At 39.3% G+C, this 21,576-nt stretch overlaps 1 protein-coding gene across 1 annotated transcript in view; it reads right to left on the reverse strand.

Moving 5' to 3' along the window:
* Positions 1–200: 200 nt before the first annotated feature.
* The window catches only part of GXYLT2 (glucoside xylosyltransferase 2), a 147,381-nt gene continuing 126,005 nt past the window's right edge, over positions 201–21,576 (reverse strand). The window contains exons 6-7 of the mRNA XM_081159070.1: positions 15,468–15,640; positions 201–4,320 (exon numbers count right to left, since the gene is read on the reverse strand). Coding sequence (XP_081015196.1) covers positions 4,138–4,320; positions 15,468–15,640 — 356 coding nt within the window. The 3' untranslated portion in view covers positions 201–4,137. The remainder of the gene's footprint in view (positions 4,321–15,467; positions 15,641–21,576) is intronic.

Raw genomic sequence — 21,576 nt, forward strand, 5'->3', positions numbered from 1 at the left:
AGGGTTATTATTATTTGAATATTTTTCTATAGCAACTATTATAACACTTTTAATGATTTTTAGAAGTAGCTAAGCTACTGCTAAACCAATTTTATTTTTACTGTTAATACTTCTAAAGTATTATTTAATATTATAAATGTTAATACTTGAAATCTTAATATAAGAAAATAAACACATTTCCAAATTAACAACAACAAAAATCTTTTAAAAAGTTTTTAATTAAAAAAAAGTAAAGCAGTAGATGATATTTAAAAAGACAAGACAGTAATTAAATCAGAATACTTATGTTCCTTTTAATTTGCTATAATTCCTTTTCTTTAGAGTATTCTTTTCTTATTGTATTTTTCCCCCAAAAAATTACTAAACATAAGCTTTCCAACATAAAAAATGCATTCAGGGTGTCCTTGAGAATTATAAGCAATGGGTGCACTTTTCAGTAGCAACATAAAGATGTAAAATTGATCATTCTTACATGTTCTGATTCTTACATGTTCATGCACAGGGTGGTACAAGCACAAAGCTTGATACTGAAGTCTCAAGAAAATATTTCCAGTTTGACCTGTGAAGAAAAAAAAACTAGGACAAATTTCTCCTTTGCCAGAGTAACCTCATCAGCCTTAAATTCTAGCTCTGCAATTGTGAAATGATATAACATAGGTTTCACTGTAAGTCTTCAATTCACATGCCACAACCAATACCATCTCATTCTTTAAAAGGCACATGGTGTGTGTGTGTGTGTGTGTGTATTTTGTGCATTTTTAATTTTTAGAAAGTTTTTATTAAAAAAGATTTGATCTAATGATTAAACTTAGTCCTATCTGCACAAGGATCCCCAAGCTCTGTCACTCTGTCACTAATGCCAAGAGAAGCAAAATGAGAAAGAGGAAGGTGAAAAAGTAGGAAAACATAGGAAAGATTCCCTACCATTCTACTGAGTGAGAACATATTGATTTGTGCTCCCATGCAGTTGAACATATTTCTGAATTCAATATATTGTTGAATTTGGTCACGGAATCATGTTCATTTTGATTTCTCTAACACATCCAATTTATGTATTTGTATAAATCTCAGGCAACATTTATACATTTACCTAAATTTTTATGATGTTATCTTGTTTCAAGGTGGGTTGAAGTGATTATTACATTATTGGATCACTATTTTGTGGCTGTGAATAAGGGTCTATTTTATGAAATCATAATTGCAATAAGATAAATATTCTCACATTGCTATGAGTTTGTCTAAATTCTAATTTCAATAAAAAATTCAGTAAAAATCACAACAATTTGCAATGGAAGTATTGAAAATGTAATAGAAATCTCAAATAAATAGTAAAGTTTGGAGCATTATACCCTAAATGCTAAATTGTCATTTTGGAAGTTGAAGGAAAACTTAAGTAGATTTTCTAGCCAGTTAATTTTTCAAATATTGGAATTTTCAAAATAAGTCACAATTTATGACATTTGTGTTGGAAAAAACTCAGTAAGAAAAGTATTATCAGCATTTATAGTTATCAGCTAATGAAAATCTCAATCTCAATGCGTATAAAAATACTCTCACATTTTGCTATTAGAAAGTGTTTTTTCATTCTCCGTAGTCATATTCACTAAACAGGATTTTAAAGGAAATGAGAAGAGAGGAGAGGAGAGGGCAGGAGAGGAGAGGAGGAGACGAGAGAACCAGTCTCATGCCCTTTCCATGTAGACATTCAATGTGGCATATTAAGCAACATACCCTTTGGCAAACTTCAGACCACAGACTGCATGTTTTAGGAGTCCACTGAATTAAAATTTGTAATTACTATATTTCCAAGGCACTAATGTAGTAGTTTTCTGGGAATTATCAAAGGCAGAAAATATAACTATCTCATGGTAACATCCTAACTGTAGAAAATAAGAACTTCAGGCAGCAGGGGTTGGAAGAGTAAATTTTCTCTAAATTCCCCACCAAACTGCCTAAAATTTCAGGATACAGCAAAAGGATTCCAAGGCAGAAAACCAAAACAAATGTTAAGGTTTTACATTTTCATAATGCATCATTCTAGAATGTTCTTGAGTTCTATGATTGACCTTTGCTGGAAATTCTATTCTGCATGTTAAGACCAGAACAAAAAGTTGAGAGTTCTGGGTAAACCTGGTTCTTATAAAAGAAAAGGCATTGCTGTACTCAAAGTCTTTTTAGCAGATTATTTTGTGGGACTCACCAAAAGAAGAAATGAACTTCTTTAGATCTGTGAGCCACCAACAAATATGAGTGAGATTTGTGGGTCTTATTGGCCATGCTGAACAAATACAAAGAAAACTGGAACGGAAGTCAGGGAATCATGTTCACATCCTGGCTTTTTCCCCCCCTCCAAAGACAAGTCAAAAATTGACCCTTATTCTTTAGCTATAAAATGATGAATGATGCCAGCTTTAGTGGTAAAATGAGAAAACATAAAATATAACAACAAAGATAAAAGTTTCACAACATAATGGTAGTTTCATTAACAGAAATAATAAACCACAAGCCATCCAACTGATCAAAGAGAAAATATGGGTTATTACTCCTACAATTTGGATTTAATTTGTTACCATCATAATGGTGCTGCACACCAATATTGATTAATATCTATGTATTTCTTTGGAGTGCTGAGATTTTAATATGTTTTTATAGGGCAAAACTTTTTTCTCCTGATTATAGAACCTATGATGTCCCACTGGATTCTCACATATAAAATACTATGTTATATTAAAATAATATTTTTAATTTTATACTTTCAGATTGCTGTTTATATATAATGGAAAGCATTTAATATTTTTTTTTCCAAATATTTCTCTGTAAAACAGAATGCTACAATTTACTTATTTGCCAGTGGAGACAATACAGGTCCCTACAAAATTCACAGGGCTGTTGCATACATCAGGAGATCATTTATGCACAAGATTTATTTATTAGATAAATACAGCATTATGCAAAACACAATTATGCTGATACCAGCTACATGAATAAGTAGGGATTAAGTCAAATCTCTTTGGGGAATAGAATATAGGACTTCCTATACTATCGCTAGGTGATAAGACCTGCCTGGTTTCTTGGCTAAAAGCTGGGTAACCCTAGAAAAGGGAAAAAAAGTTAAAGAGACCTGTCTAAGTCTGGTAGGAAGTCTAATTTCCTTATCAATGAATCAGATGAACTATTTATGTTGTACAGATTAAATTCAAAGTTGACCAAAAGTTTAAAGAAGAGAGGAGGACACACCTGCTGATGATATGAGATAAAATGTTCTTGTCTAAGGGCAAACACAAAATTCTATCTCTTTGCTAAACAAATCCTTTAGGTTTAACACAATTACTCAATTTCTTCTTAAAAGCTGTGGTTGCATAGCTTCTTATGATTTAATCTTCCACAAATCTAAATAAGTTTTCTTAGAAAAGCACCAAAAGATATGCTTCATTCTTTAACACTGCCCAGATAGCTGAAGTCTGAATGCTTGTCCCAGATGTATTTTAAATTAAGTGCTGTAAATTTTAGTCTCTTACATAAAAATCTCAGCATAGGGGCCAGCTTTTACTCAGACTACCTGTTTTAGATATGTGATACAATGGGAAAGATAACCAGCAAGTAAATATAGAAATGGGGGGGGGGGTAAGAGGGAATTGGAAGGAACTCCATTAAAATAACAATCTTTTTCACTGGTTGGTAGGATTATGGCTAATCTAACCTTGATTTTGGTTCACTAAACTATATTCTTTACAAGTTTTAAAAATTTGTTTTACCATAAGCATGTATTATTTTGATTACAAAGGTGGAGAAGAGCCAATTACATAGAAAGAGTTGCAGGAATACAAAAATAAATATACTGCTTCAGATGCTTAACAGGAATTGAAAGTCTGACAAAGGTTCCTTTTCACAGCTAGCTCAACATGAACAATGCTAAGTGAGTAATAACATTTATTTTTTTTAAACAGACAGATAAATAGCATTTTAGGGGGGAAAAGCATATTTCTTTATAGGGGCAACCAATTTAGCAACATTTTACAAGGCTTTTAAAACTCAATTGTCATGCAGCATCATTAAATAGTTACACAGAAAATTCCCAGGAAGATTAAAGATGACCATTCATGAGATACCTAATTGACTTGCAACAAGGTGAAATATTCAGTGCATGTGGTTGGGGCCAACATGGATGATGACATGCTTCTCATAAGCCCTTTTCATTGTTTTCTCAATTTGCTTCAGAAAAACTTGTGGGATTCGTCCACATAAAGTGTGCACAGTTTCTAAAAACTTCAACTGAAGAGGGTAATACATGGATTGAAAGAGATTGTCTTGAAAGGGAAACTGAAAGATAATTTTCAAAAACAAAAGAAAAAGTTTATTTTAGTTATTAAAATGATGTTTAATATGCAAGTAACTTTTACTAAGAAATTAAATAGGAAAATTTTGTAAGCATGCAGGCTCAGGTTTGTATACATATAGTGGAAAGGCCTCTGAGGACCCAGGGTCAAATCCTTATTCAATCCTGAGTGATACCAAGTAATCATCAACCCATTCTTGGCCTCAATTTCTTTACCCCTAAAAAAAAAAACAAAACAAAAAAACAAAAAAAGAAAACAAAAAAAGATTTATTTGGGTCCTTACAGCTCTTAAAATCTAAAAGCATGTTCTTGCAAGACTCAAGTAGATACTTGAAATGTACTATAATAAAACACCAAATTCTTCATAATTTTTGGCTTTGTAGCAATTATAATTGAGAAACTTTAGGGTATGTCTATACTAATCTCTTGAAGTCCAGAGTTTAGAAATTACTACTAACATTTATTAGCAATGAATTTTATTTTAATAATTCAGATACCAAGTACTAGTTGGTGGTTATTGCCCTCTTACTATTTTAAGCTTTAAAAAAAATTCTCTTGTTTTCCCATGGAATATGTCCATGAGTGATATTTTCTAAAATAAATCTCTCAGAATGTTTAGTTATGAGCATATGTCAAAGTTTTATTACAACATTGTTGAAAGGGAAAGGCCTTTAGTAGCAAGTCAAAGATGCACTGTTTGGAAGAACATTTTATATAAAATAGATGGAGGGAGAAAAGGAGGAAAGAATGGTGCAGGGTCAGCACACTTTTGCCAGCAGCAGAGGGGTGGATGTCTGGTTTTCTACAAGTTTCAACACCTTTAAAAGTCATCAGAAATATTACTTAAGAGTGTTTACCAGAAATGGGAATTTCTTCTGAGGAGATTATGCATTATGTGACACAAGATGGTTCTGTCCAAAACCATAGCACAATTTAGACCATTGGTAAATTCCTTTTCACCACTGTATTCCCAGTAATAGGAACAGAATAGGTAAAAACTATGGAGTGTCATCCTTAATTCCTCTCTTTCCCTTACATCTTTCAACCAATCCACCAACGAGTGCTGTAACTCTCTCTTGATAATCTATCCTTAACATGGCCACTTCTTCCCATCTTCCTGCTATCACGCAAATGCATGCCAGCCCCATCTCTCACCTGGATGGCTTCAATAAGTCTCATTTAAGAGCTGTTGTGTTTTCACTCTTGTACCCCTTCCACCAAGTTACCATGGTGATAATTTTAAACCATAAATCAGAGCATATCATTTTCATGCAGGGGCTTTTCACTGCAATTAGAATAAGAGTCCAGAGAGACAACAAGATAGGGGTGTAGGTAACCGTGGTACCCGTCGCCTCCCACAACCACATCAAAATTATAACTAAAATACAGAACAATCATCATTCAGAACCCCCTGAAATCTAGCTGAACAGAAGCCCTATAAGAAGGGAACTGAAGAAGCATCAAGACTGGTATGAGAGGCAGAAATGTGGGGCAGAATCTGGGCTGGATCTCAGAGCTGCAGCCATGGTCCCACACCTGGTGCTGTGGTTTAAATTCGGGAGGGATATCTCGGCAGTGGTTTCCTGGAGGAGCGGGGGTCCCAGCCCCACATCTGGACCCCAGCTCAGGGTTTCAGGGCTGAGAAGAGCCGTCCCCACAACTCTGGGCTGTAAAAACCAGTGAGGACTGTGGCTGAGTGGCATGGAGGCTGCAGGAGTCCCAGGCAGCTCCTCTTAAAGGGCCCCTGCATGGACTTACTCAGATGCACTCCTTACGAGCTCCAGCGCTGGGCAGCAGCTTGAAAGTAACCAGGGACATTCGAAGAGGAAATAACTTGCCTGGAATCAGGGACAGAGCTGGAGGGACAGCTTTCTCACAGACAGAAGAGCTGGTGGAGGCCCTTGCTCCTTTGAGGAGCCTTCCACCCAGGCAGACATCTTCTCTGAACCTTCATCAACTTTACTCACATCTTTCACCCAGCTTTGGTGATTCCCAGAGACCCTGCCCCCTCCCTACTTGCAAGCATATCCAAGCCACTTCTAATGGCTTTTCTATGCAAGTGGCCTCTCTAACCTCATGCTTAGGACTTTCCTAAAATCTCTCAAACAAGCAACAGCTGGCCTCAGTGTGCCCCATACCTGTTGATAAGTGGCTCCAGGCCTGGCGGTAGTGGCAGTCTGCATTGGTTCATAGCTTGGCCTCTCCTGGACACCTCCAAGCCCAGAACAAGTAGCAGCCATCTACAGGTTGCTGTGTAACTCATGCTGGGTGTCCCTGGGCAGGACACAGGCAGAGGCTGAGTTTGCACCTCCTGGGATACCCCAGAGTTCACCTGATGGTCAGCTTTGACCATGCTGGATTGCAACCTTACCAATCCATGAGTGACACACTCAAGGGGCACACTCAGTGAACACCAAAGCTCCACTGAAGTAAATATTGCTCCACAGGGGTGTCTCCAGTGCAGTAGCTCTTCTACTGTAGTTGCAGCTGATTCTCACAGCCAATTGGCCTGGAGGTCAATTCCTCCCAGTGACACCAATAGCAACCAAGGCTCAACTACAACAACTACAACAGGACAGTGCACACAGCCCACACAGGAGAGCATTTAGAAGGCCCAGCTCACATGACTGGTGAGACTGAGCCACTGGGCCCTACAGAAAACCTACTACACAAAGTCACTCTACTAATTCTAGGAGACATAGCAACTCTTCCTAATACATAGAAGCAAACACCAGGAAGCAGCCAAAATGCAGAGGCAAAGAAACATGTCACAAATGAAAGAATAGAAGAAAAAGAAGTGAATGGAATGGAGCCAAGCAAGCTATAAGATAGAGTTCAAAACAATGGTTATAAGGATGCTAAAAGATCTTAGTAAGACTATTAAGGAAACTAGTGAGATCACCAATGACATAATAAAGTACCAATCAGAAATGAAGGCTACACAAACTGAAAGAAAGAATAATTTACAGGGAATCAACAATAGAGCAGAGGAAGCCGAGAATCAAATCAGCAATTTGGAATATGAGGAAACAAAAAACACTCGCTCAGAAGAGCAAAAAGAACAAAAGAATCCAGAAATATGAAGCTAGTGTAAGGAGCCTCTGGGACAACTTTAAGCAGCCCAACATTCGCATTATGGGGTTACCAGAAAGCGAAGTAAGAGAGCAAGAAATTGAAAACCTATTTGAAAAAATAATGACAGGAACTTCCCTTACTTGGTAAAAGAAACAGACTTACAATTCCAGGAAGCAGAGAGTCCCAAACAAGAGGAACCCAAAGAAGCCCACAGCAAGACACATCATCATTAAAATGCCAAAAGTTTAAGACAAAGAAAGAATCTTAAAAGTAGCAAGAAAAAAACAGTTAGTTACCTACAAGGGAGCATCCATACGAATGTGAGCTGATTTCTCAACAGAAACTTTGTAGTCCAGAAGGTAGTGGCAAGAAATATTCAAAGTGATAAAAAGCAAGAACTTACAACCAAAATGACTCTACCCAGCAAAGCTATCATTTAGAACTGAAGGTCAGATAAAGAGCTTCACAGATAAGAAAAAACTAAAGAAGCTCATCACCACCAAACCAGTACTACATGAAATGTTGAAGGGTCTTCTTTAAGAAGAAGCTAATGAACAAAAGAATCTGAGAAACAAAATAGACCCAGAGACACTGAAACGTAACAGATGGTCTTATCTCAGAGGGAAGAGGGAAGGGGGGTGGAGGGTGGGAAGAGATTAACCAAAGGAGTTATATGCATATAAGCATAACCCATGGACACAGAAGATAATGGGGTGAAGGCTTAGGGAGGGGGTGGGCGCGAGGTGGAGAGGGTCTATTGGGGGAAAAACGGGACACCTGTAATACTTTCAACAATAAAGGTAAATTTAAAAAAATAAAAAAAGATTAACAGTCCAACTCCCCTCTTGCTCTAAGGGTTGCATGTGACCTAGAACTTTCTGTGCTCAGCTTCTCTCTCCCCTTGTCTCATTATTCTGCTCACTATGGCTTCTTCCTTGTCTTTGGGAACATCAAACTCATTTCAGCCTTGCAAACTTTCACCAGGTTAATCCTTGTACTTAACCGTGTCTTTCCCCAGATTTCCACATGGCTGACCATCTGATCAAGTCTCAAGCTGAGGACCCTAACTCATCAACTCTCCTCTTTATGTGTGACTCAGCTCCTCACCCTGCCCTGGTTCCCTTTTATTACCTCCCATTATCTGATATAATTTTTTTTTATTTCTTTGTTCATGTATTACCTGGCTTCCCCTACCCAGAACATATGCTTTGTGAGGACAGGGCTTTGTCAGTCTTGTTAAATTTTGACTTCCCTAGAACCTAGAATTGTTACTGCATAGAATAGTTTCTTCTTAGATAATTGTTGAAAGAATTACTGAAAGAATGTGTATCTGATAGATGAATTTCCTTGGACCATGATGGGAGGAAATTGCACTTCCTCTTTACACAAACATATATACACAAGATTAGGGTGTGTGTGTGTGTGCATGAGAGAGATTGAGAGGGGGAGAGGGAGGATAGCAATGGAGAAGAGACAGTGGTGGGGAAAATATTTTCAAAAACAGATGTGAAGGGAGAGAAATATATATAGAGAGAAAGATAGGAAAATAAAGCAAGTGAGAAATGTAAGCAAGGTAGGGAAAGAGATAAATCTGAAACTGTTATCAAAACAATTTCTAATTATTGAGCACAAACATATGTGAGGCATACTAGACGTTTAAAGACCATCATTTGTTGAAATCTCACAACACTTTTATGAGGTACATAATATTATCTCCATTTTACAGATGAGGAAACTGAGGCCCAGTAAGGGAATAGCACAGAGTTAATGACTAATAACCAGAAAGTGACAAAACTTGGACCTGAACCCAGGTCTGTTGACCCCACTTATCTGTGATGCACAGCACTGCAGAGAGTTGGGAAGTACATGTTTTATAATGTAACCTGTCTATATTTACTCACATGTCAGGATGGGTTTAGTGACATTCCTGATTGAAAGGCTTGAATGACAAATGTCTTTTTAGGCCCAAATGAACAACATTATTGAGTGTATTAGGGAGGATAATTTATGAAATACTTCCTTTGACCTGCCAGAAAACGAAGAAGATGCATTGTAACTCCAGAATCATAACTGATCAATTCCAAACTAGGGCTGGCTGACAGATCATAAATGAATTCTGAGAATGGCTCTGATGTACACATATCTGCTGCACACTGACCCAGAGACACCCAGTCCAAGACATCATAATTAAAATGGCCAACATTAAAGACAAAGAGAGAATCATACGGGCAGCAACAAGGGTGCTCCCATAAGGCTATCAGCTATTTTCTCAACTGAACCACTACAAGCCAGAAAGGAAAGGCATAAAGTGTTTAAAGTAATGAAAACCAAGGATCTGAAACCAAGACTACTCTATCCAGCAAGGCTATCATTCAAAATTGAAGATGAAATAAAGAGCTTCTCAGAGGCAAAGGACTTTACTACTACCAAACTAGCATTGCAATAAATTTTAAAGGACTGCTGGAATAATAATAAGAAATATATATTGAGAGGAACATAGACGTAAAGAATTAAAATGGCAATAAATAAGTACCTATCGATAATAACCTTAACTGTAAATGGATTAAATGCTCCTATCAAAACACATACGGTGGCAAAAGGATAAGAAAACTTGACTCATATACATGCTGTCTACAAGAGGCCACCTCACAACAAAAGATTCACACAGGAGGAAAGTGAAGCATTAGGAAAAACAAACAAAGATGCAAATGGAAACAAAAAATGAAGCAGTGGTAGCAAATTATATTTGAAAAAATAGACTTCAAAACAAAGGCCATAAAAGAGACAAAGAAGGCCACTACATAATACTAAAGGGCTAGATCCAACAAGAGGATATAACCCTGATAAACACATATGCACCCAATTTAGGAGCACCTAAATATATTTTTTTAAAATTTGGTGGACTTGAAGGGAAAGATTGACAGCAATACAGTCATAGTAGGGGACTTTACACCCCACTATTATCACTGGATAGATCTTCTAGACAAAAAATCAACAAGGAAATAGCTACCTTAAATGACACGCTAGATCAGATGGATTTAATTTATATTTACAGAATATTTCATCCCCAAACTGCAGAATATACATTCTTCTCAAGCGCACATGGGACACTCTCAAAGATATGTTAGGGCACAAAACAAGTCTCTACAAGCTAAGGAAGATTGAAAACATGTCAAGCATATTCTTGGATCACAATGGCATGAAACTAGAAATCAACTACAATAAAAGCATTCAAAAACATTCAAGCACATAGAGGCTAAATAGCATGTTATTAAATAATGAATGGATTACCAATGAGATCAAGGGAGAAATTAAAAACTTCCTGGAAACAAATGAAAATGAACACACAAATATCCAAAGCCTATGGAACACAGGTCTACCTCAAGGAACAAGAAAAAGCTCAAATAAAGATCAGAACATAAATAAATGACAGAGAAACTAAAAAACCAATACAAAAGATCAATAAAACCAGGCTTGATTATTTGCAAGGTAAACATGATTGATGAATCTTTAGCCAGACTCATCAAGAAACAAAGAGAGGGGACCCACATAAATATAATCATAAATGAAAGAGGCAAAGTAACAACTGACACCACAGAAATGAAAGGATTGTAAGAAAATGCTATGAACAACAATTTGGACAACCTGGGTGAAATGGACAAATTCCTAGAAACATGCAATCTTCCAAACTCAATCAGGATGAGTCAGAAAAACCTGAATAGATGAATAACTAATAAAATTGAAGCAGTAATTTTTAAAAAAATACAAAAAACTTGCAGCAGCCAAAAGTCTTGGATTGGATGGCTTCACAGGCGAGTTTTACCAACCAATTAAATAAGAACTAAAACCTATCCTCCAAAAACTATTCCAAAAAATTCAAGAGGGGGGTAAGGCTTCCAAAGCCTTTTTACAAGGCCAGCCTTATCCTAATTCCAAAACCAGATAAAGACACTACAAAGAAAGAAAATGACAGGCCAACATCCCTGATAAACATAGATGCTAAAATCCTTATGAAAATATTAACAAATCGGATACAGCAATACATTAAAAAGATCATGCACCATGACCAAGTGAAATTTATTCAAGGGATGCAAGGCTGGTAGTATATTCAGAAATAAATAATATATCTCAGAAACAAAACTAATCATAAAGATCACCTTTTCATATCAATAGATGCAGGAAAAGCAGTCAACAAAATCCAGCACCCATTTCTGATAAAAACTCTCAGCAAAGTGGGAATAGAGGGATCAACCTCAACATAATAAAGGCCATAAATGACAAACCTGCAGCCAACATCATACTCAATGGGCAAAATCTTAAAGTGTTTCCATTAAGATCAGGAAGAAGACAAAGGGGTCTGCTTTCACCCTCTTATTCAACATATTACTGGAAGTCTTGCCACTGTGATCAGCATAGAGAAAAAGGTGAAAGGCATTCAAATTGGAAAGAAGGAAGTACAACTGTCATTAATCACATGTGACATGATATTGTACATAAAAAACCCTAAAGATTCCTCCAAAAAACTACTAGATCTAATAAATGAATTCAGCAAAGTAGAAGGATACATAATTAATACCCAGAAATCAATGACATTTTTATACATTAATATGAACTCTTAGAAAGAGAAACTAAGAAAATAATTCCATTTACCGCTGCAACAACAACAAAGATGAGGCACCCAGAAATAAACTTAACCAAGGAGGTAAAAGACCTGTACTCAAAAAACAATAGGACATTGAGAAAAGAAATAGAGGAAGATACTAACAAGTGAAAGAATACACCGTGTTCATGGATTGGAAAAAAATAATATCTTTAAACTGTCCATACTACCAAAGCAATTTATAGATCCAGTGCAATCCCTATTAATATACCAACAGCATATTTCACAGAGCTAGAACAAATATTCTGAAAAATTATTTGAAACCAAAAAAGACCCTGAGTAGCCTCAGCAATCTTGAGAAAGAAGAACAAAGTTGGAGGGATCACAGTACCGGTATCAAACTAGACTATAAGGCCATTGTAATCCAAACAGCATGTCACTGGCACAGGAAAAAGAATACACATCAATGGAACAGAACAGAGAGCTCAGAAATCAACCCACCTCAAATGGTCAATTAATATTTGACAAAGGAGGCAAGAGTATACAATGGAGCAAAGATAGTCTCTTCAATAAATGATGTTGGGAAAATTGCACAGATACATGCAAAAAAATAAAACTAGACCAACAACTTACTCCATACACAAGAATAAACTCAAAATGGATAAAAGAATATAACTCAGGAAACCATTAACATTCTAGACGAAAACATCACCAGCATAATCTCAGACATCTCACATAGAAGAATTTTTGCTGATATATCTCCTAGGGCAAGAGAAACAGGAAAAAATAAACAAATGGGCCTACATCAAAGTAAATAGCATTTGCACAGGATAAACAAAACAAAACAAAAAAAAATCAACAAAATGAAAAGTGAACCAACTGTGTGGGAGAACATATTCACCAATGATACATCTTACAAGAGGTTAATTTCCAAACTATATAAAGGCCTTATACAACTCAACACCAGGAAGACAAACAATCCAATTAAAAAATGGGGAAAGTCCAACAGGAATGGCTCAGTGGTTGAGCGTTTACCTATGAACCAGGAGGTTTGTTTCCCAGTCAGGGCACATGCCCAGGTTGTAGGCCACATCTCCAGTGCAGGGTGTGCAGGAGGCAGCTGATCAATGACTCTCTCATCATTGATGTTTCCATCTCTCTCTCCCTCTCCTTCCTCTTTCTGAAATCAATAAAAAAAAATGGGTAAAGAACTTGAATAGTCACTTCCCCAAAGAGGACATACAGATGGTCAACAGACATATGAAAAAATGCTCAACGTTGCTAATCATCAGAGAGATGCAAATTAATACCACAATGAGGTCTCACCTCACACCTGTCAGAATGGCTCCATCAGCAAATCAACAAATGACATGTGCTGGGGAGGGTGTGGGGAAAGGGGAACCCTGGTGCATTGCTGGTGGGAATGCAGACTGGGGCAGCCACTGTGGAAAACAGTGTGGAGATTCCTCAGAAAATTAAAAATGGAGCTGCCATTTGACCCAGTGATGCCACTACTGGGAATATATTCAAAAAATTCTGAAACACTAAACAGAAAGAATATATGCACCCCTATGTTTATAGCAGCACAGTTTACAATAGCTAAGATCTGGAAACAGCCCAAGTGCCCATCAGTAGATGAGTGGATAAAAAAGCTGTGGGACATTCACACCAGGGAATACTACGCAGCTGTAAAGAAGGATCTTGTACATTTTGGGACAGCATGGATCGACCTGGAGAGTACTACTCTGAGCAAAATAAGCCAGTCAGAGAAAGCCATATATCATATGATCTCACTTGCATGTGGAACTTAATGTACAAAATAAACTGATGAACAGAATAGGTCCAGAGGCATGGAGGCATGGAGCACACTGAGATCTCAGAGTGAGGGAGTGTGGGGAGGGACAGGAGGAGACTAACCAAAGAACTTATATGCATATACGCAGAGCCCATGGGCGCAGGCAATAGTGTGGTGAAGGCCTGGGGTGGTTTGGTGGCTGGGTGGAGGGGAGCAAAATGGAGACAATGGGGGAGATCTGTAATACTGCCAACAAAATATTTTAATTTATATATTAGGCACAGTAAGAAATTAATAGTAACTAATAGTAAAATGGATAAATTTTAACAATATACTGTAATAGCCAACTGGGCTACTAAATGACTACCGAGTAGTGGCATATGTGGTTTCATCACATTACTTAGGAAAGCGTGCAATTTAAAACTTTTAAATTATTTATTTTTGGAATTTTCCACTTAATATTTTTAGATTGTCATTGGTTGCTGGTAATTACAACCATGGAAAGCAAATCCTCAAATAAGGGGGGACTACTGTATAGGAAAAAACATAGTTCACATAGGGTTCAGTACCATCTGCAGTTTCAGGCGTCCCCCAGGTTCTTGTAAAGGATTCCCCATGGATGTGGGGAGGCTACTATACTAGCAGGCAGTACTTTACATGATTTCAGGTTGTGAACCTCAAAATAAGGTTATTTCAATCATTCCATTTATTGCAAAAGATAGTTCACATATATCTTCAACTCCTCAACGTTTTCTAATCAATCTCTGCAAGGTAATAAGAGGGGCCTCTGGCCGTGAGGAGTGCAGTTCCGGCCAAAGTCCTATGTGTGATCTCTGTGGCTGAACCATAGGCAGCCACAGGCTCCCTGGTGGGCCTCTGGGGAAAGGCTGCCCTCCTCTCACCAGACTGGGCACATAAGCAGTGCACTGTTTTTCTTGATGGAGTTGTAGTCACACTCAGCGCCTGTCCCGCATGCTCATATGCATATCTGCATTCCTGTGCCAGGCACCTCCCTTTGCAGGCCTTCTTGTGGGGGAGAGGGAGAAGAGGTTACCTTTCTACTTCTCCCTCCTTTCCTTCTCACCCCCGTCCCCTGGCTTAAGGGTCCACAAACTTGCAGGAGACTTGAGATGATTCTTGCTTTTGTGCTCCATCCATTCGATCCCCACTCAGCACTCTGGTGGGTACAGATGGAACACTGAGCACCGGGAGCTGGTGCTTCTTTCCCCTTTGCTTGTACGTTGCAGGATGTGAGTAATGACTGGGCTCTTTGTCCTGAATGACACCTGCACACCTGACTGCTCAACTGAAATGGCCACCAGGCAACATGCTTAGCTTGAAATGAATATAATTTTATTCTTATTGTATTATCTTTACCCTAATCCATTACCCTGTATTATGGCAATTGGCACAGGGTTTCTATTTCTGATATAAAATTTTCTCCTTTTGTGAATTTAAGAGAACAAAAGTGTGTGACTTACTTGGAAATACTAAGTAAAGAGTGAATAAAATATAGTATTGGGGGGCAGTGACTGAGTTTGGGGAAGCCTGGTATAACCTGTGGGGAATTTTTTGGCCTTCAAAGAACACGATGACTGCAGCACCTGTGCTGCTTTCGGCTGGTAAGCACGTCGTGCTGAACGGCGGCAAGAACACTTACATCCCGCACGGCCTCATACAGCGCTTTGAAAGTGGGCTGCTTGTCATCGTGGTAGACGCCTCGGTTCCCGTGCAGAACAGACACACCCTCAAGTTCAGCCCCTTTGCAGTTGCTCCCATACATGCAGTGATCAGGACGGTAGTTCCACTGGCAGGGGAACACATAGAGACGCTCTGGTGGTAATGAGAGAAAGACATGTGTCCACAGTCAGTGGTGGCTCCTCTGCATCTGGCAATTAAACCAAAGTTTCCACAAACTGCACACACCAGGTGACTTAAATGCACATGTTTGTGATTATGACTCATAGACCAAATTTCAACACATTTGTTATTATCCTGAGATCAGGAATTAAAGGGGCACACATTAGTGACGTTGTTGGTTTCACCTCCCACCCAAAAGGAGGGCAGGGGACGAGAAGGCACAGGAGGGCACCACAGAGCCCCTGCTCAGAATCCCAACTCTTTCACTCAAACACAGTGAAACCTGGGTCCAGTGACTTAATATTTTTGTGCTTCAGTTTTTTCATCTGTAAGAGGCAGAACCTGCCTCTTATTTTGATAATTAAACTTGAAAATTTCATGTAAAATGCTTAGCAGAGTGCTAAGCACACAGTGGTAGCCAATAGTGATAGCAGATATAATCAACTCTTCAGAAAGATTTTGTGAAATGGATAGACCCTAAAAATAGGAGTCACAATTAAAGCAAAGATTCCTCTAAGGATTAAAAACCAGTCAACAAACAAACAAACAAAAAACTACAACAGCAAAGGGGAAAAAATCCAAAGAAAGAAGCAAAGCCAAAAGAAAGTCCCTATGCCAACGTGACAATAAAAATGGTGGGTGAACATGTGCAAACATGAACTCATGTGTTTACATCTCTAATCCAGTGATTCTTAGCCAAGGGTGAAATTACCCCCTCCCACTGGGCCAGCTGGCAATGTTTGGAGGGAGACATTGGTGGTCGTACATGAGAGAGGCTGCAACTACCATCTGGTGAATAGAAAACAGGGATACTCCAAACATCCCACAACAACAGGACAAGCCCGGCAACAGTAGTAGCACAAAATCAAGAGACTGCTGCTGAACTAACGTAATCCTGTTGAACTCAGAAAGTTTCCTCTTGGTGACTAGGATTATACAATTAGCAATACACTTATGACTCCCCAGCCTCCTGGCCCCCAGCTTGATGACTTTAAGGTCAGGGGCTAAAGGAATATGGATGAAAGTTCTCCTGATAATGAGAAAGACCCCATGTGAGAGCACAGAAGAATTAGAGGAAATAAATTACCACTGACAGAAAAGCAATTTAAAGATGTGCTTGTTGGTTGGGTTGATAGAATTCCCTTCTTACTGGAAAAACCACTGCTTAGAGAATGCTTAACGAAGGCTTTAAGATGAAAGCAAAGAACGAAGAGATCACTACACATTCCCTCTGGCAGGCTGTGCATAGTATTTATGTCAGCATAGGTAGCTAGTTCGTATTAATAAAGGAAGGGAGAAAACGGAATCAGACATCAAGCTTAATCTACTAGGGAGCTGAACTGGACATTAAGCCTGATTCTCTAGGAAATGTCCGCATTCACAGGTTCACCAGGAACAGCCTCATCCTTGCTGGGCAGCAGGGGCAGGGAGAATCAGCTTACAGAGGAGAGGGGTAGACAGAGGAGAGGAAAGGGGAAAGTCCTTTCTAGGTGCATGTGCAGCAGAAGCCAAGATGCCACAGGGGGAGCAAGTGCATGCACAGCAGAAACCAGGTGAAGAAGCAGAACTTTGGGGCATGCACAGTAGGAGCCATAATGGTGACATAAAGGGGTGGAACCTAGCTTGGGAAAATCTGGGATAAGAATGAGATTGGATAGGGTGCAGACCCCCAGAAGATGCAGGGAAGGGGTTGATTAGTTGGAGGACCCAGCACAAGCCTGGAAAAACCCAGGGAGTAAGTTCGATAGTTTGAATGACAAGCCTGCTTGTTCCTGAAAACCAAGAAAATATATGCAGGATTATCAGGGATCTGGGAGCAGTTTCTATCACAGCCTGCCTGCCTTCTATATCCTCAGGGGTGTATTCTTTCCTTTCACTGCAATAAATCTTGCCACTATGCTTAAACTTTCCCCATGCATGTGCCCTTTGAAATTCCTTTCTTACAACACAATAAGAACCCATTTTCATGGGCAACATTTATACCACTCAGTCTTTAAGAAGGCCACAGTAACGTCCGGGCACCTCTGTTAAACTCCTAATTGTTTAGGACACATTGTGAGACGTCAATTTTCTCTGGAGAGCTCCATTCCACCATTATGTTTCTCTTACTTGCATTTACCTCCACGCTTGCACATGCATGATCCAAAAACGGGAGAGAGTAGTGCTCATCCTGAAGTCACATTGTCTAAATTTGAGTCCCAGCTCCTGTATTAGCTATGTGACTTTTCTGCACTTTAGTGCAGAGGGTGTGTGAGGATTATATGAGTGAAAATAGCTAAAAGTGCTTTTGTGCTTTTGTACCGTGCTTTTCCCCAACCTAATTGCTTCCTTTGTAACACGATGAGTTTCGTTACTAATTTACGATACCTGCTTGGGCACTGCATTTGCGGTCCCCGCTTACGCACCTGCTAATGTTCCTTGCTGAATGAGTTGCTCTAGAACCCATCTCTGTTTTTGTAAACACACTGATCGATGAAGTCAACAAATTTTTATTGTCTGCTATGTGTACAGTTCCTGCCTTCATGGAGTTTAAGATCGGTGATGAAAATTTTTGCCCTTTCCCAAGTAGTGTAGGACCCCACTACAAAATGAAACCTTTTCTCTTTACAGTCTCCTTAAAGGACTGAGCCCAGTGAAAGCACTCTAAGGCAGAGATGAAATAGAAAGGATTTGGAATCAGACAGATGTATGTTCAAAGTTGGCTTCTACCACCTCCTAGCTCTATAACCTTGGTAAGTTACCGAAACTTTTTACCTCAATTTAGAAGCAAAACAGAGAAGCTAAATTATCCCAGTTTAAATCCCAGCTTAGCAGTTACCTAAGAGCGGAGTGACCAATAGAGCAAGTTCTGGAGTTAACCCATTGGGTTTGAATACAGAACTCGACCACTAGTTGCATGAACTAAAGCAAATTACATAATTTATCTGGACCTCAGTTTCACCATTTGGAATAGTGGGGAGAATTTTAAACATCACTTGCCCAATAGAACTAGTGGAGTATTAAATGGGTTCATACATATAAGTACCTGGAGCAGTACTAATATACATGGTGCGTAGGATGCACACAATAAATGCAAACAATGTAAGTGCCATCACCACTGTCACGGCGATAGCAAGGGGAATCGCACCAGGTTGCCAGGAGGGTAAAATGAGAGGGACTGCATGGCCTAGCACAGTACTGACCAGGACCAAGGTTTCACCACCCTAAAGCTGCTCTGCGCAATATTAATTTTAAGCTGTTTATTAGGAAACAAGACTCAGAGGAGGCCTCTGACCCCCCACCCCTTATCTGCCTAAGAGCTTCAACAGAGAAGCCTGCTTCGGGAAGGAGATCTCAGGATGCTGCCCTGGCCTAATTTGAATTAAGTGTGATAACCAGAGGGTTTCAGGCAGGTGCCTGTGAGCTAGATGCCCCTGTGTCCACTGTCTCTGAGTCGTCGGGGGGATTTTCCTGCCACGTGTGTTCCACTTTTCCTCAACTCCCTGTAAGTCTCTCATTCTCACTTCTGAAACCTAATACTCCTTCCCTCTTTGTACAAAACATCTTATATACCTCGTTGCCTCACTGTTTTGGGAATTTTAATGCCATGTGTGTGCGTTAAAACCTGATCTTCTCCTGTTAATCTGTCTCTGTTAATTTGATTACTAGCCCAGGCTAGAAGAATTTAGAGTGTGGGAGGAAAAATAGCCCCAAAGTACACTTGTGATAGATGTTTTACTACAATTGCTTCTAGACATGCAGGTCATCATTCTTAACCATTTATGGATCAGAGATCTGAAAATCTAATGAAAGCTTTAGGCTCTATTTTTTGAAAAATACAACTAGAAATATATGGAGAATATTTGCTTATAAGTTTAAGGGTTTATAGATCTTCTTCATGGACTTTAAGACCAGCTAAGAATGTCAAATATGAAACTGGATTTCAGAGAGAATTTAATTTACACCCAGACAGAATTCAATTCACAAGTATTGGTTCACCCCATTTATGCTTGGCATTGATCTCAATCAATGCATAATAAGAGGCTATTCCTGCCCTCAAGAAATGTACACTCTTATAAGAGAGGCAATATATCATGTTATCAAAATAAACATGTTTTATCTGGGTTCATTAAAAAAAGGAGGACATTTCAGTAAAGTTTTATTTAAACTTAGACCTTTAGTAAGGATGGAATTTTGACAGACACAGAGGCTTGGAAGAATATTTGAGGAGGAAAAAAATGGCCTGATCAAAATGAAAGGTTTAAAAGTGGAGTGTGCCCTAGAAGACACTGAAGCATGGAACAGACTGACGGATCTCAGAGGGAAGGTGGGAGGGGGATTAACCAAAGAAGTTACATGCATAAACGCATGGCGCACGGACACAAACAATAGTGTGGGGAAGGCCTGGGGCAGGGATGGGTGCAGGGTGGAAGGGGTCAGTGGAGAAAAAAGGAGACATCTGTAATTCTTTTGACAGAAAAGATAAATTTAAAAAAATCAATCAATCAAAAAAAGAAAAGATAAGCCATTAAATTTGCTGCTGCAAATGCAATCTCTTCAAAGGCATAAGAAAATGGTAGAAATGTTGTCATATTAGTAGACTGCTTTACCCTAAAATGTTCAAGAATATAAATCTATATTAGATTGTAAGTAACCAACTTTGATTCTAGCTTGTGAATAAAATAAAAGTTTTTTTCTTTTGAAAGAGACAGGTAGCTCATAAAATCAGAGGTAAAGCTGAATTGGGGCAAGAAGTGGAACACTCCTCGCATATGGAGGATGTCACTTTCACAGCACTGCTGTCAGGATGAACCAGCCCTGGCTACTTTCTGCTCTTGGAGATAGGCTGACTGGCTTAGTGGGACTCAGGGTGGTCATAGCTCTAAATATGCATGCAATGGGGGAGGAACAATTCCCAGGGGAAAAACGGGGGCATTATCCTAAAAAAAAGGGAAATCAATGGTGGACAATTAAAAATAGCAGATGTGCCCATCTGGCATGGCTCAGAGGTTGAGCATTGACCTATGCATGATCCAGGAGATCATGGTTCGATTCCTGGTCAGGGCACATACCCAGGTTTCGGGCTCCATGCCCAGCAGGGGGTGTGCAGGAGGCAGCCAATCAGTCAGTGACTCTCCCTCATCATTGATGTTTCTATCTCTCTCTCCCTTTCCCTTCCTCTCTCTGAAATCAATAAAAACATTTTTTTAAAAAAAGAAAATCCTTTAAAAAATAGCAGATGTGATAAAAACAAGAGTGATATCAGAGGAATGGTAGCATGAGAGATCCCCTTGGTATCTCCCCCTGAAATTTTAACCATTTGAGCTATAACTCAACAAAGGATTCCCTGCTCAACATATAGGCATACCTGAGAGATCCACACATTGCAGCATTTAAAGGTAGGTAAGCAGGAGAGGCAAGAAGGGAGGAGAGCTCATACTGGCCACAGACGCAACCTGCAGCTGGGAGCCCGTGAGGTGGGCTCAGCATGGAGATAGGAGGAAGCCAGCTGTGACTGATGGTTCCTTCAGCTGGGAGGAGCAGAGAGACTCAGTGGACAATCCTGCAGGAGTGAGCAGTGCTAACTATGGCTGAACCCAGAGACCTGGGCAAGGACAAAGCACAGGGTCTGTTGTGGTTGTCAGGTAATTGGCATTCCAGACAAAGAAAGAAAGCCAATGAGCCCTGCCACTGAGCCCATAGAACACCAAAACTTGCCTCCTGAGACCCTTGGCATCCAGCTGCAGAGCACATTGTCTGAAAACCCTAGAACTGTTGTGGAATCACTATTTCCCCTGAGCAAAGAGTGCACTGTGTTACTGATCTCTGGTTGGGGCACATGATGGGGAGACCTGGAGAGGTCTCAGGTTGCCATTACTGAGTGGGCAAAACAGAGAAGAGTGAAGGGTTGCCCCAGATTACCCCATACC

Source organism: Miniopterus schreibersii, assembly GCF_964146895.1.
Source record: "Miniopterus schreibersii genome assembly, chromosome: 15".
NCBI lineage: Eukaryota > Metazoa > Chordata > Mammalia > Chiroptera > Miniopteridae > Miniopterus > Miniopterus schreibersii.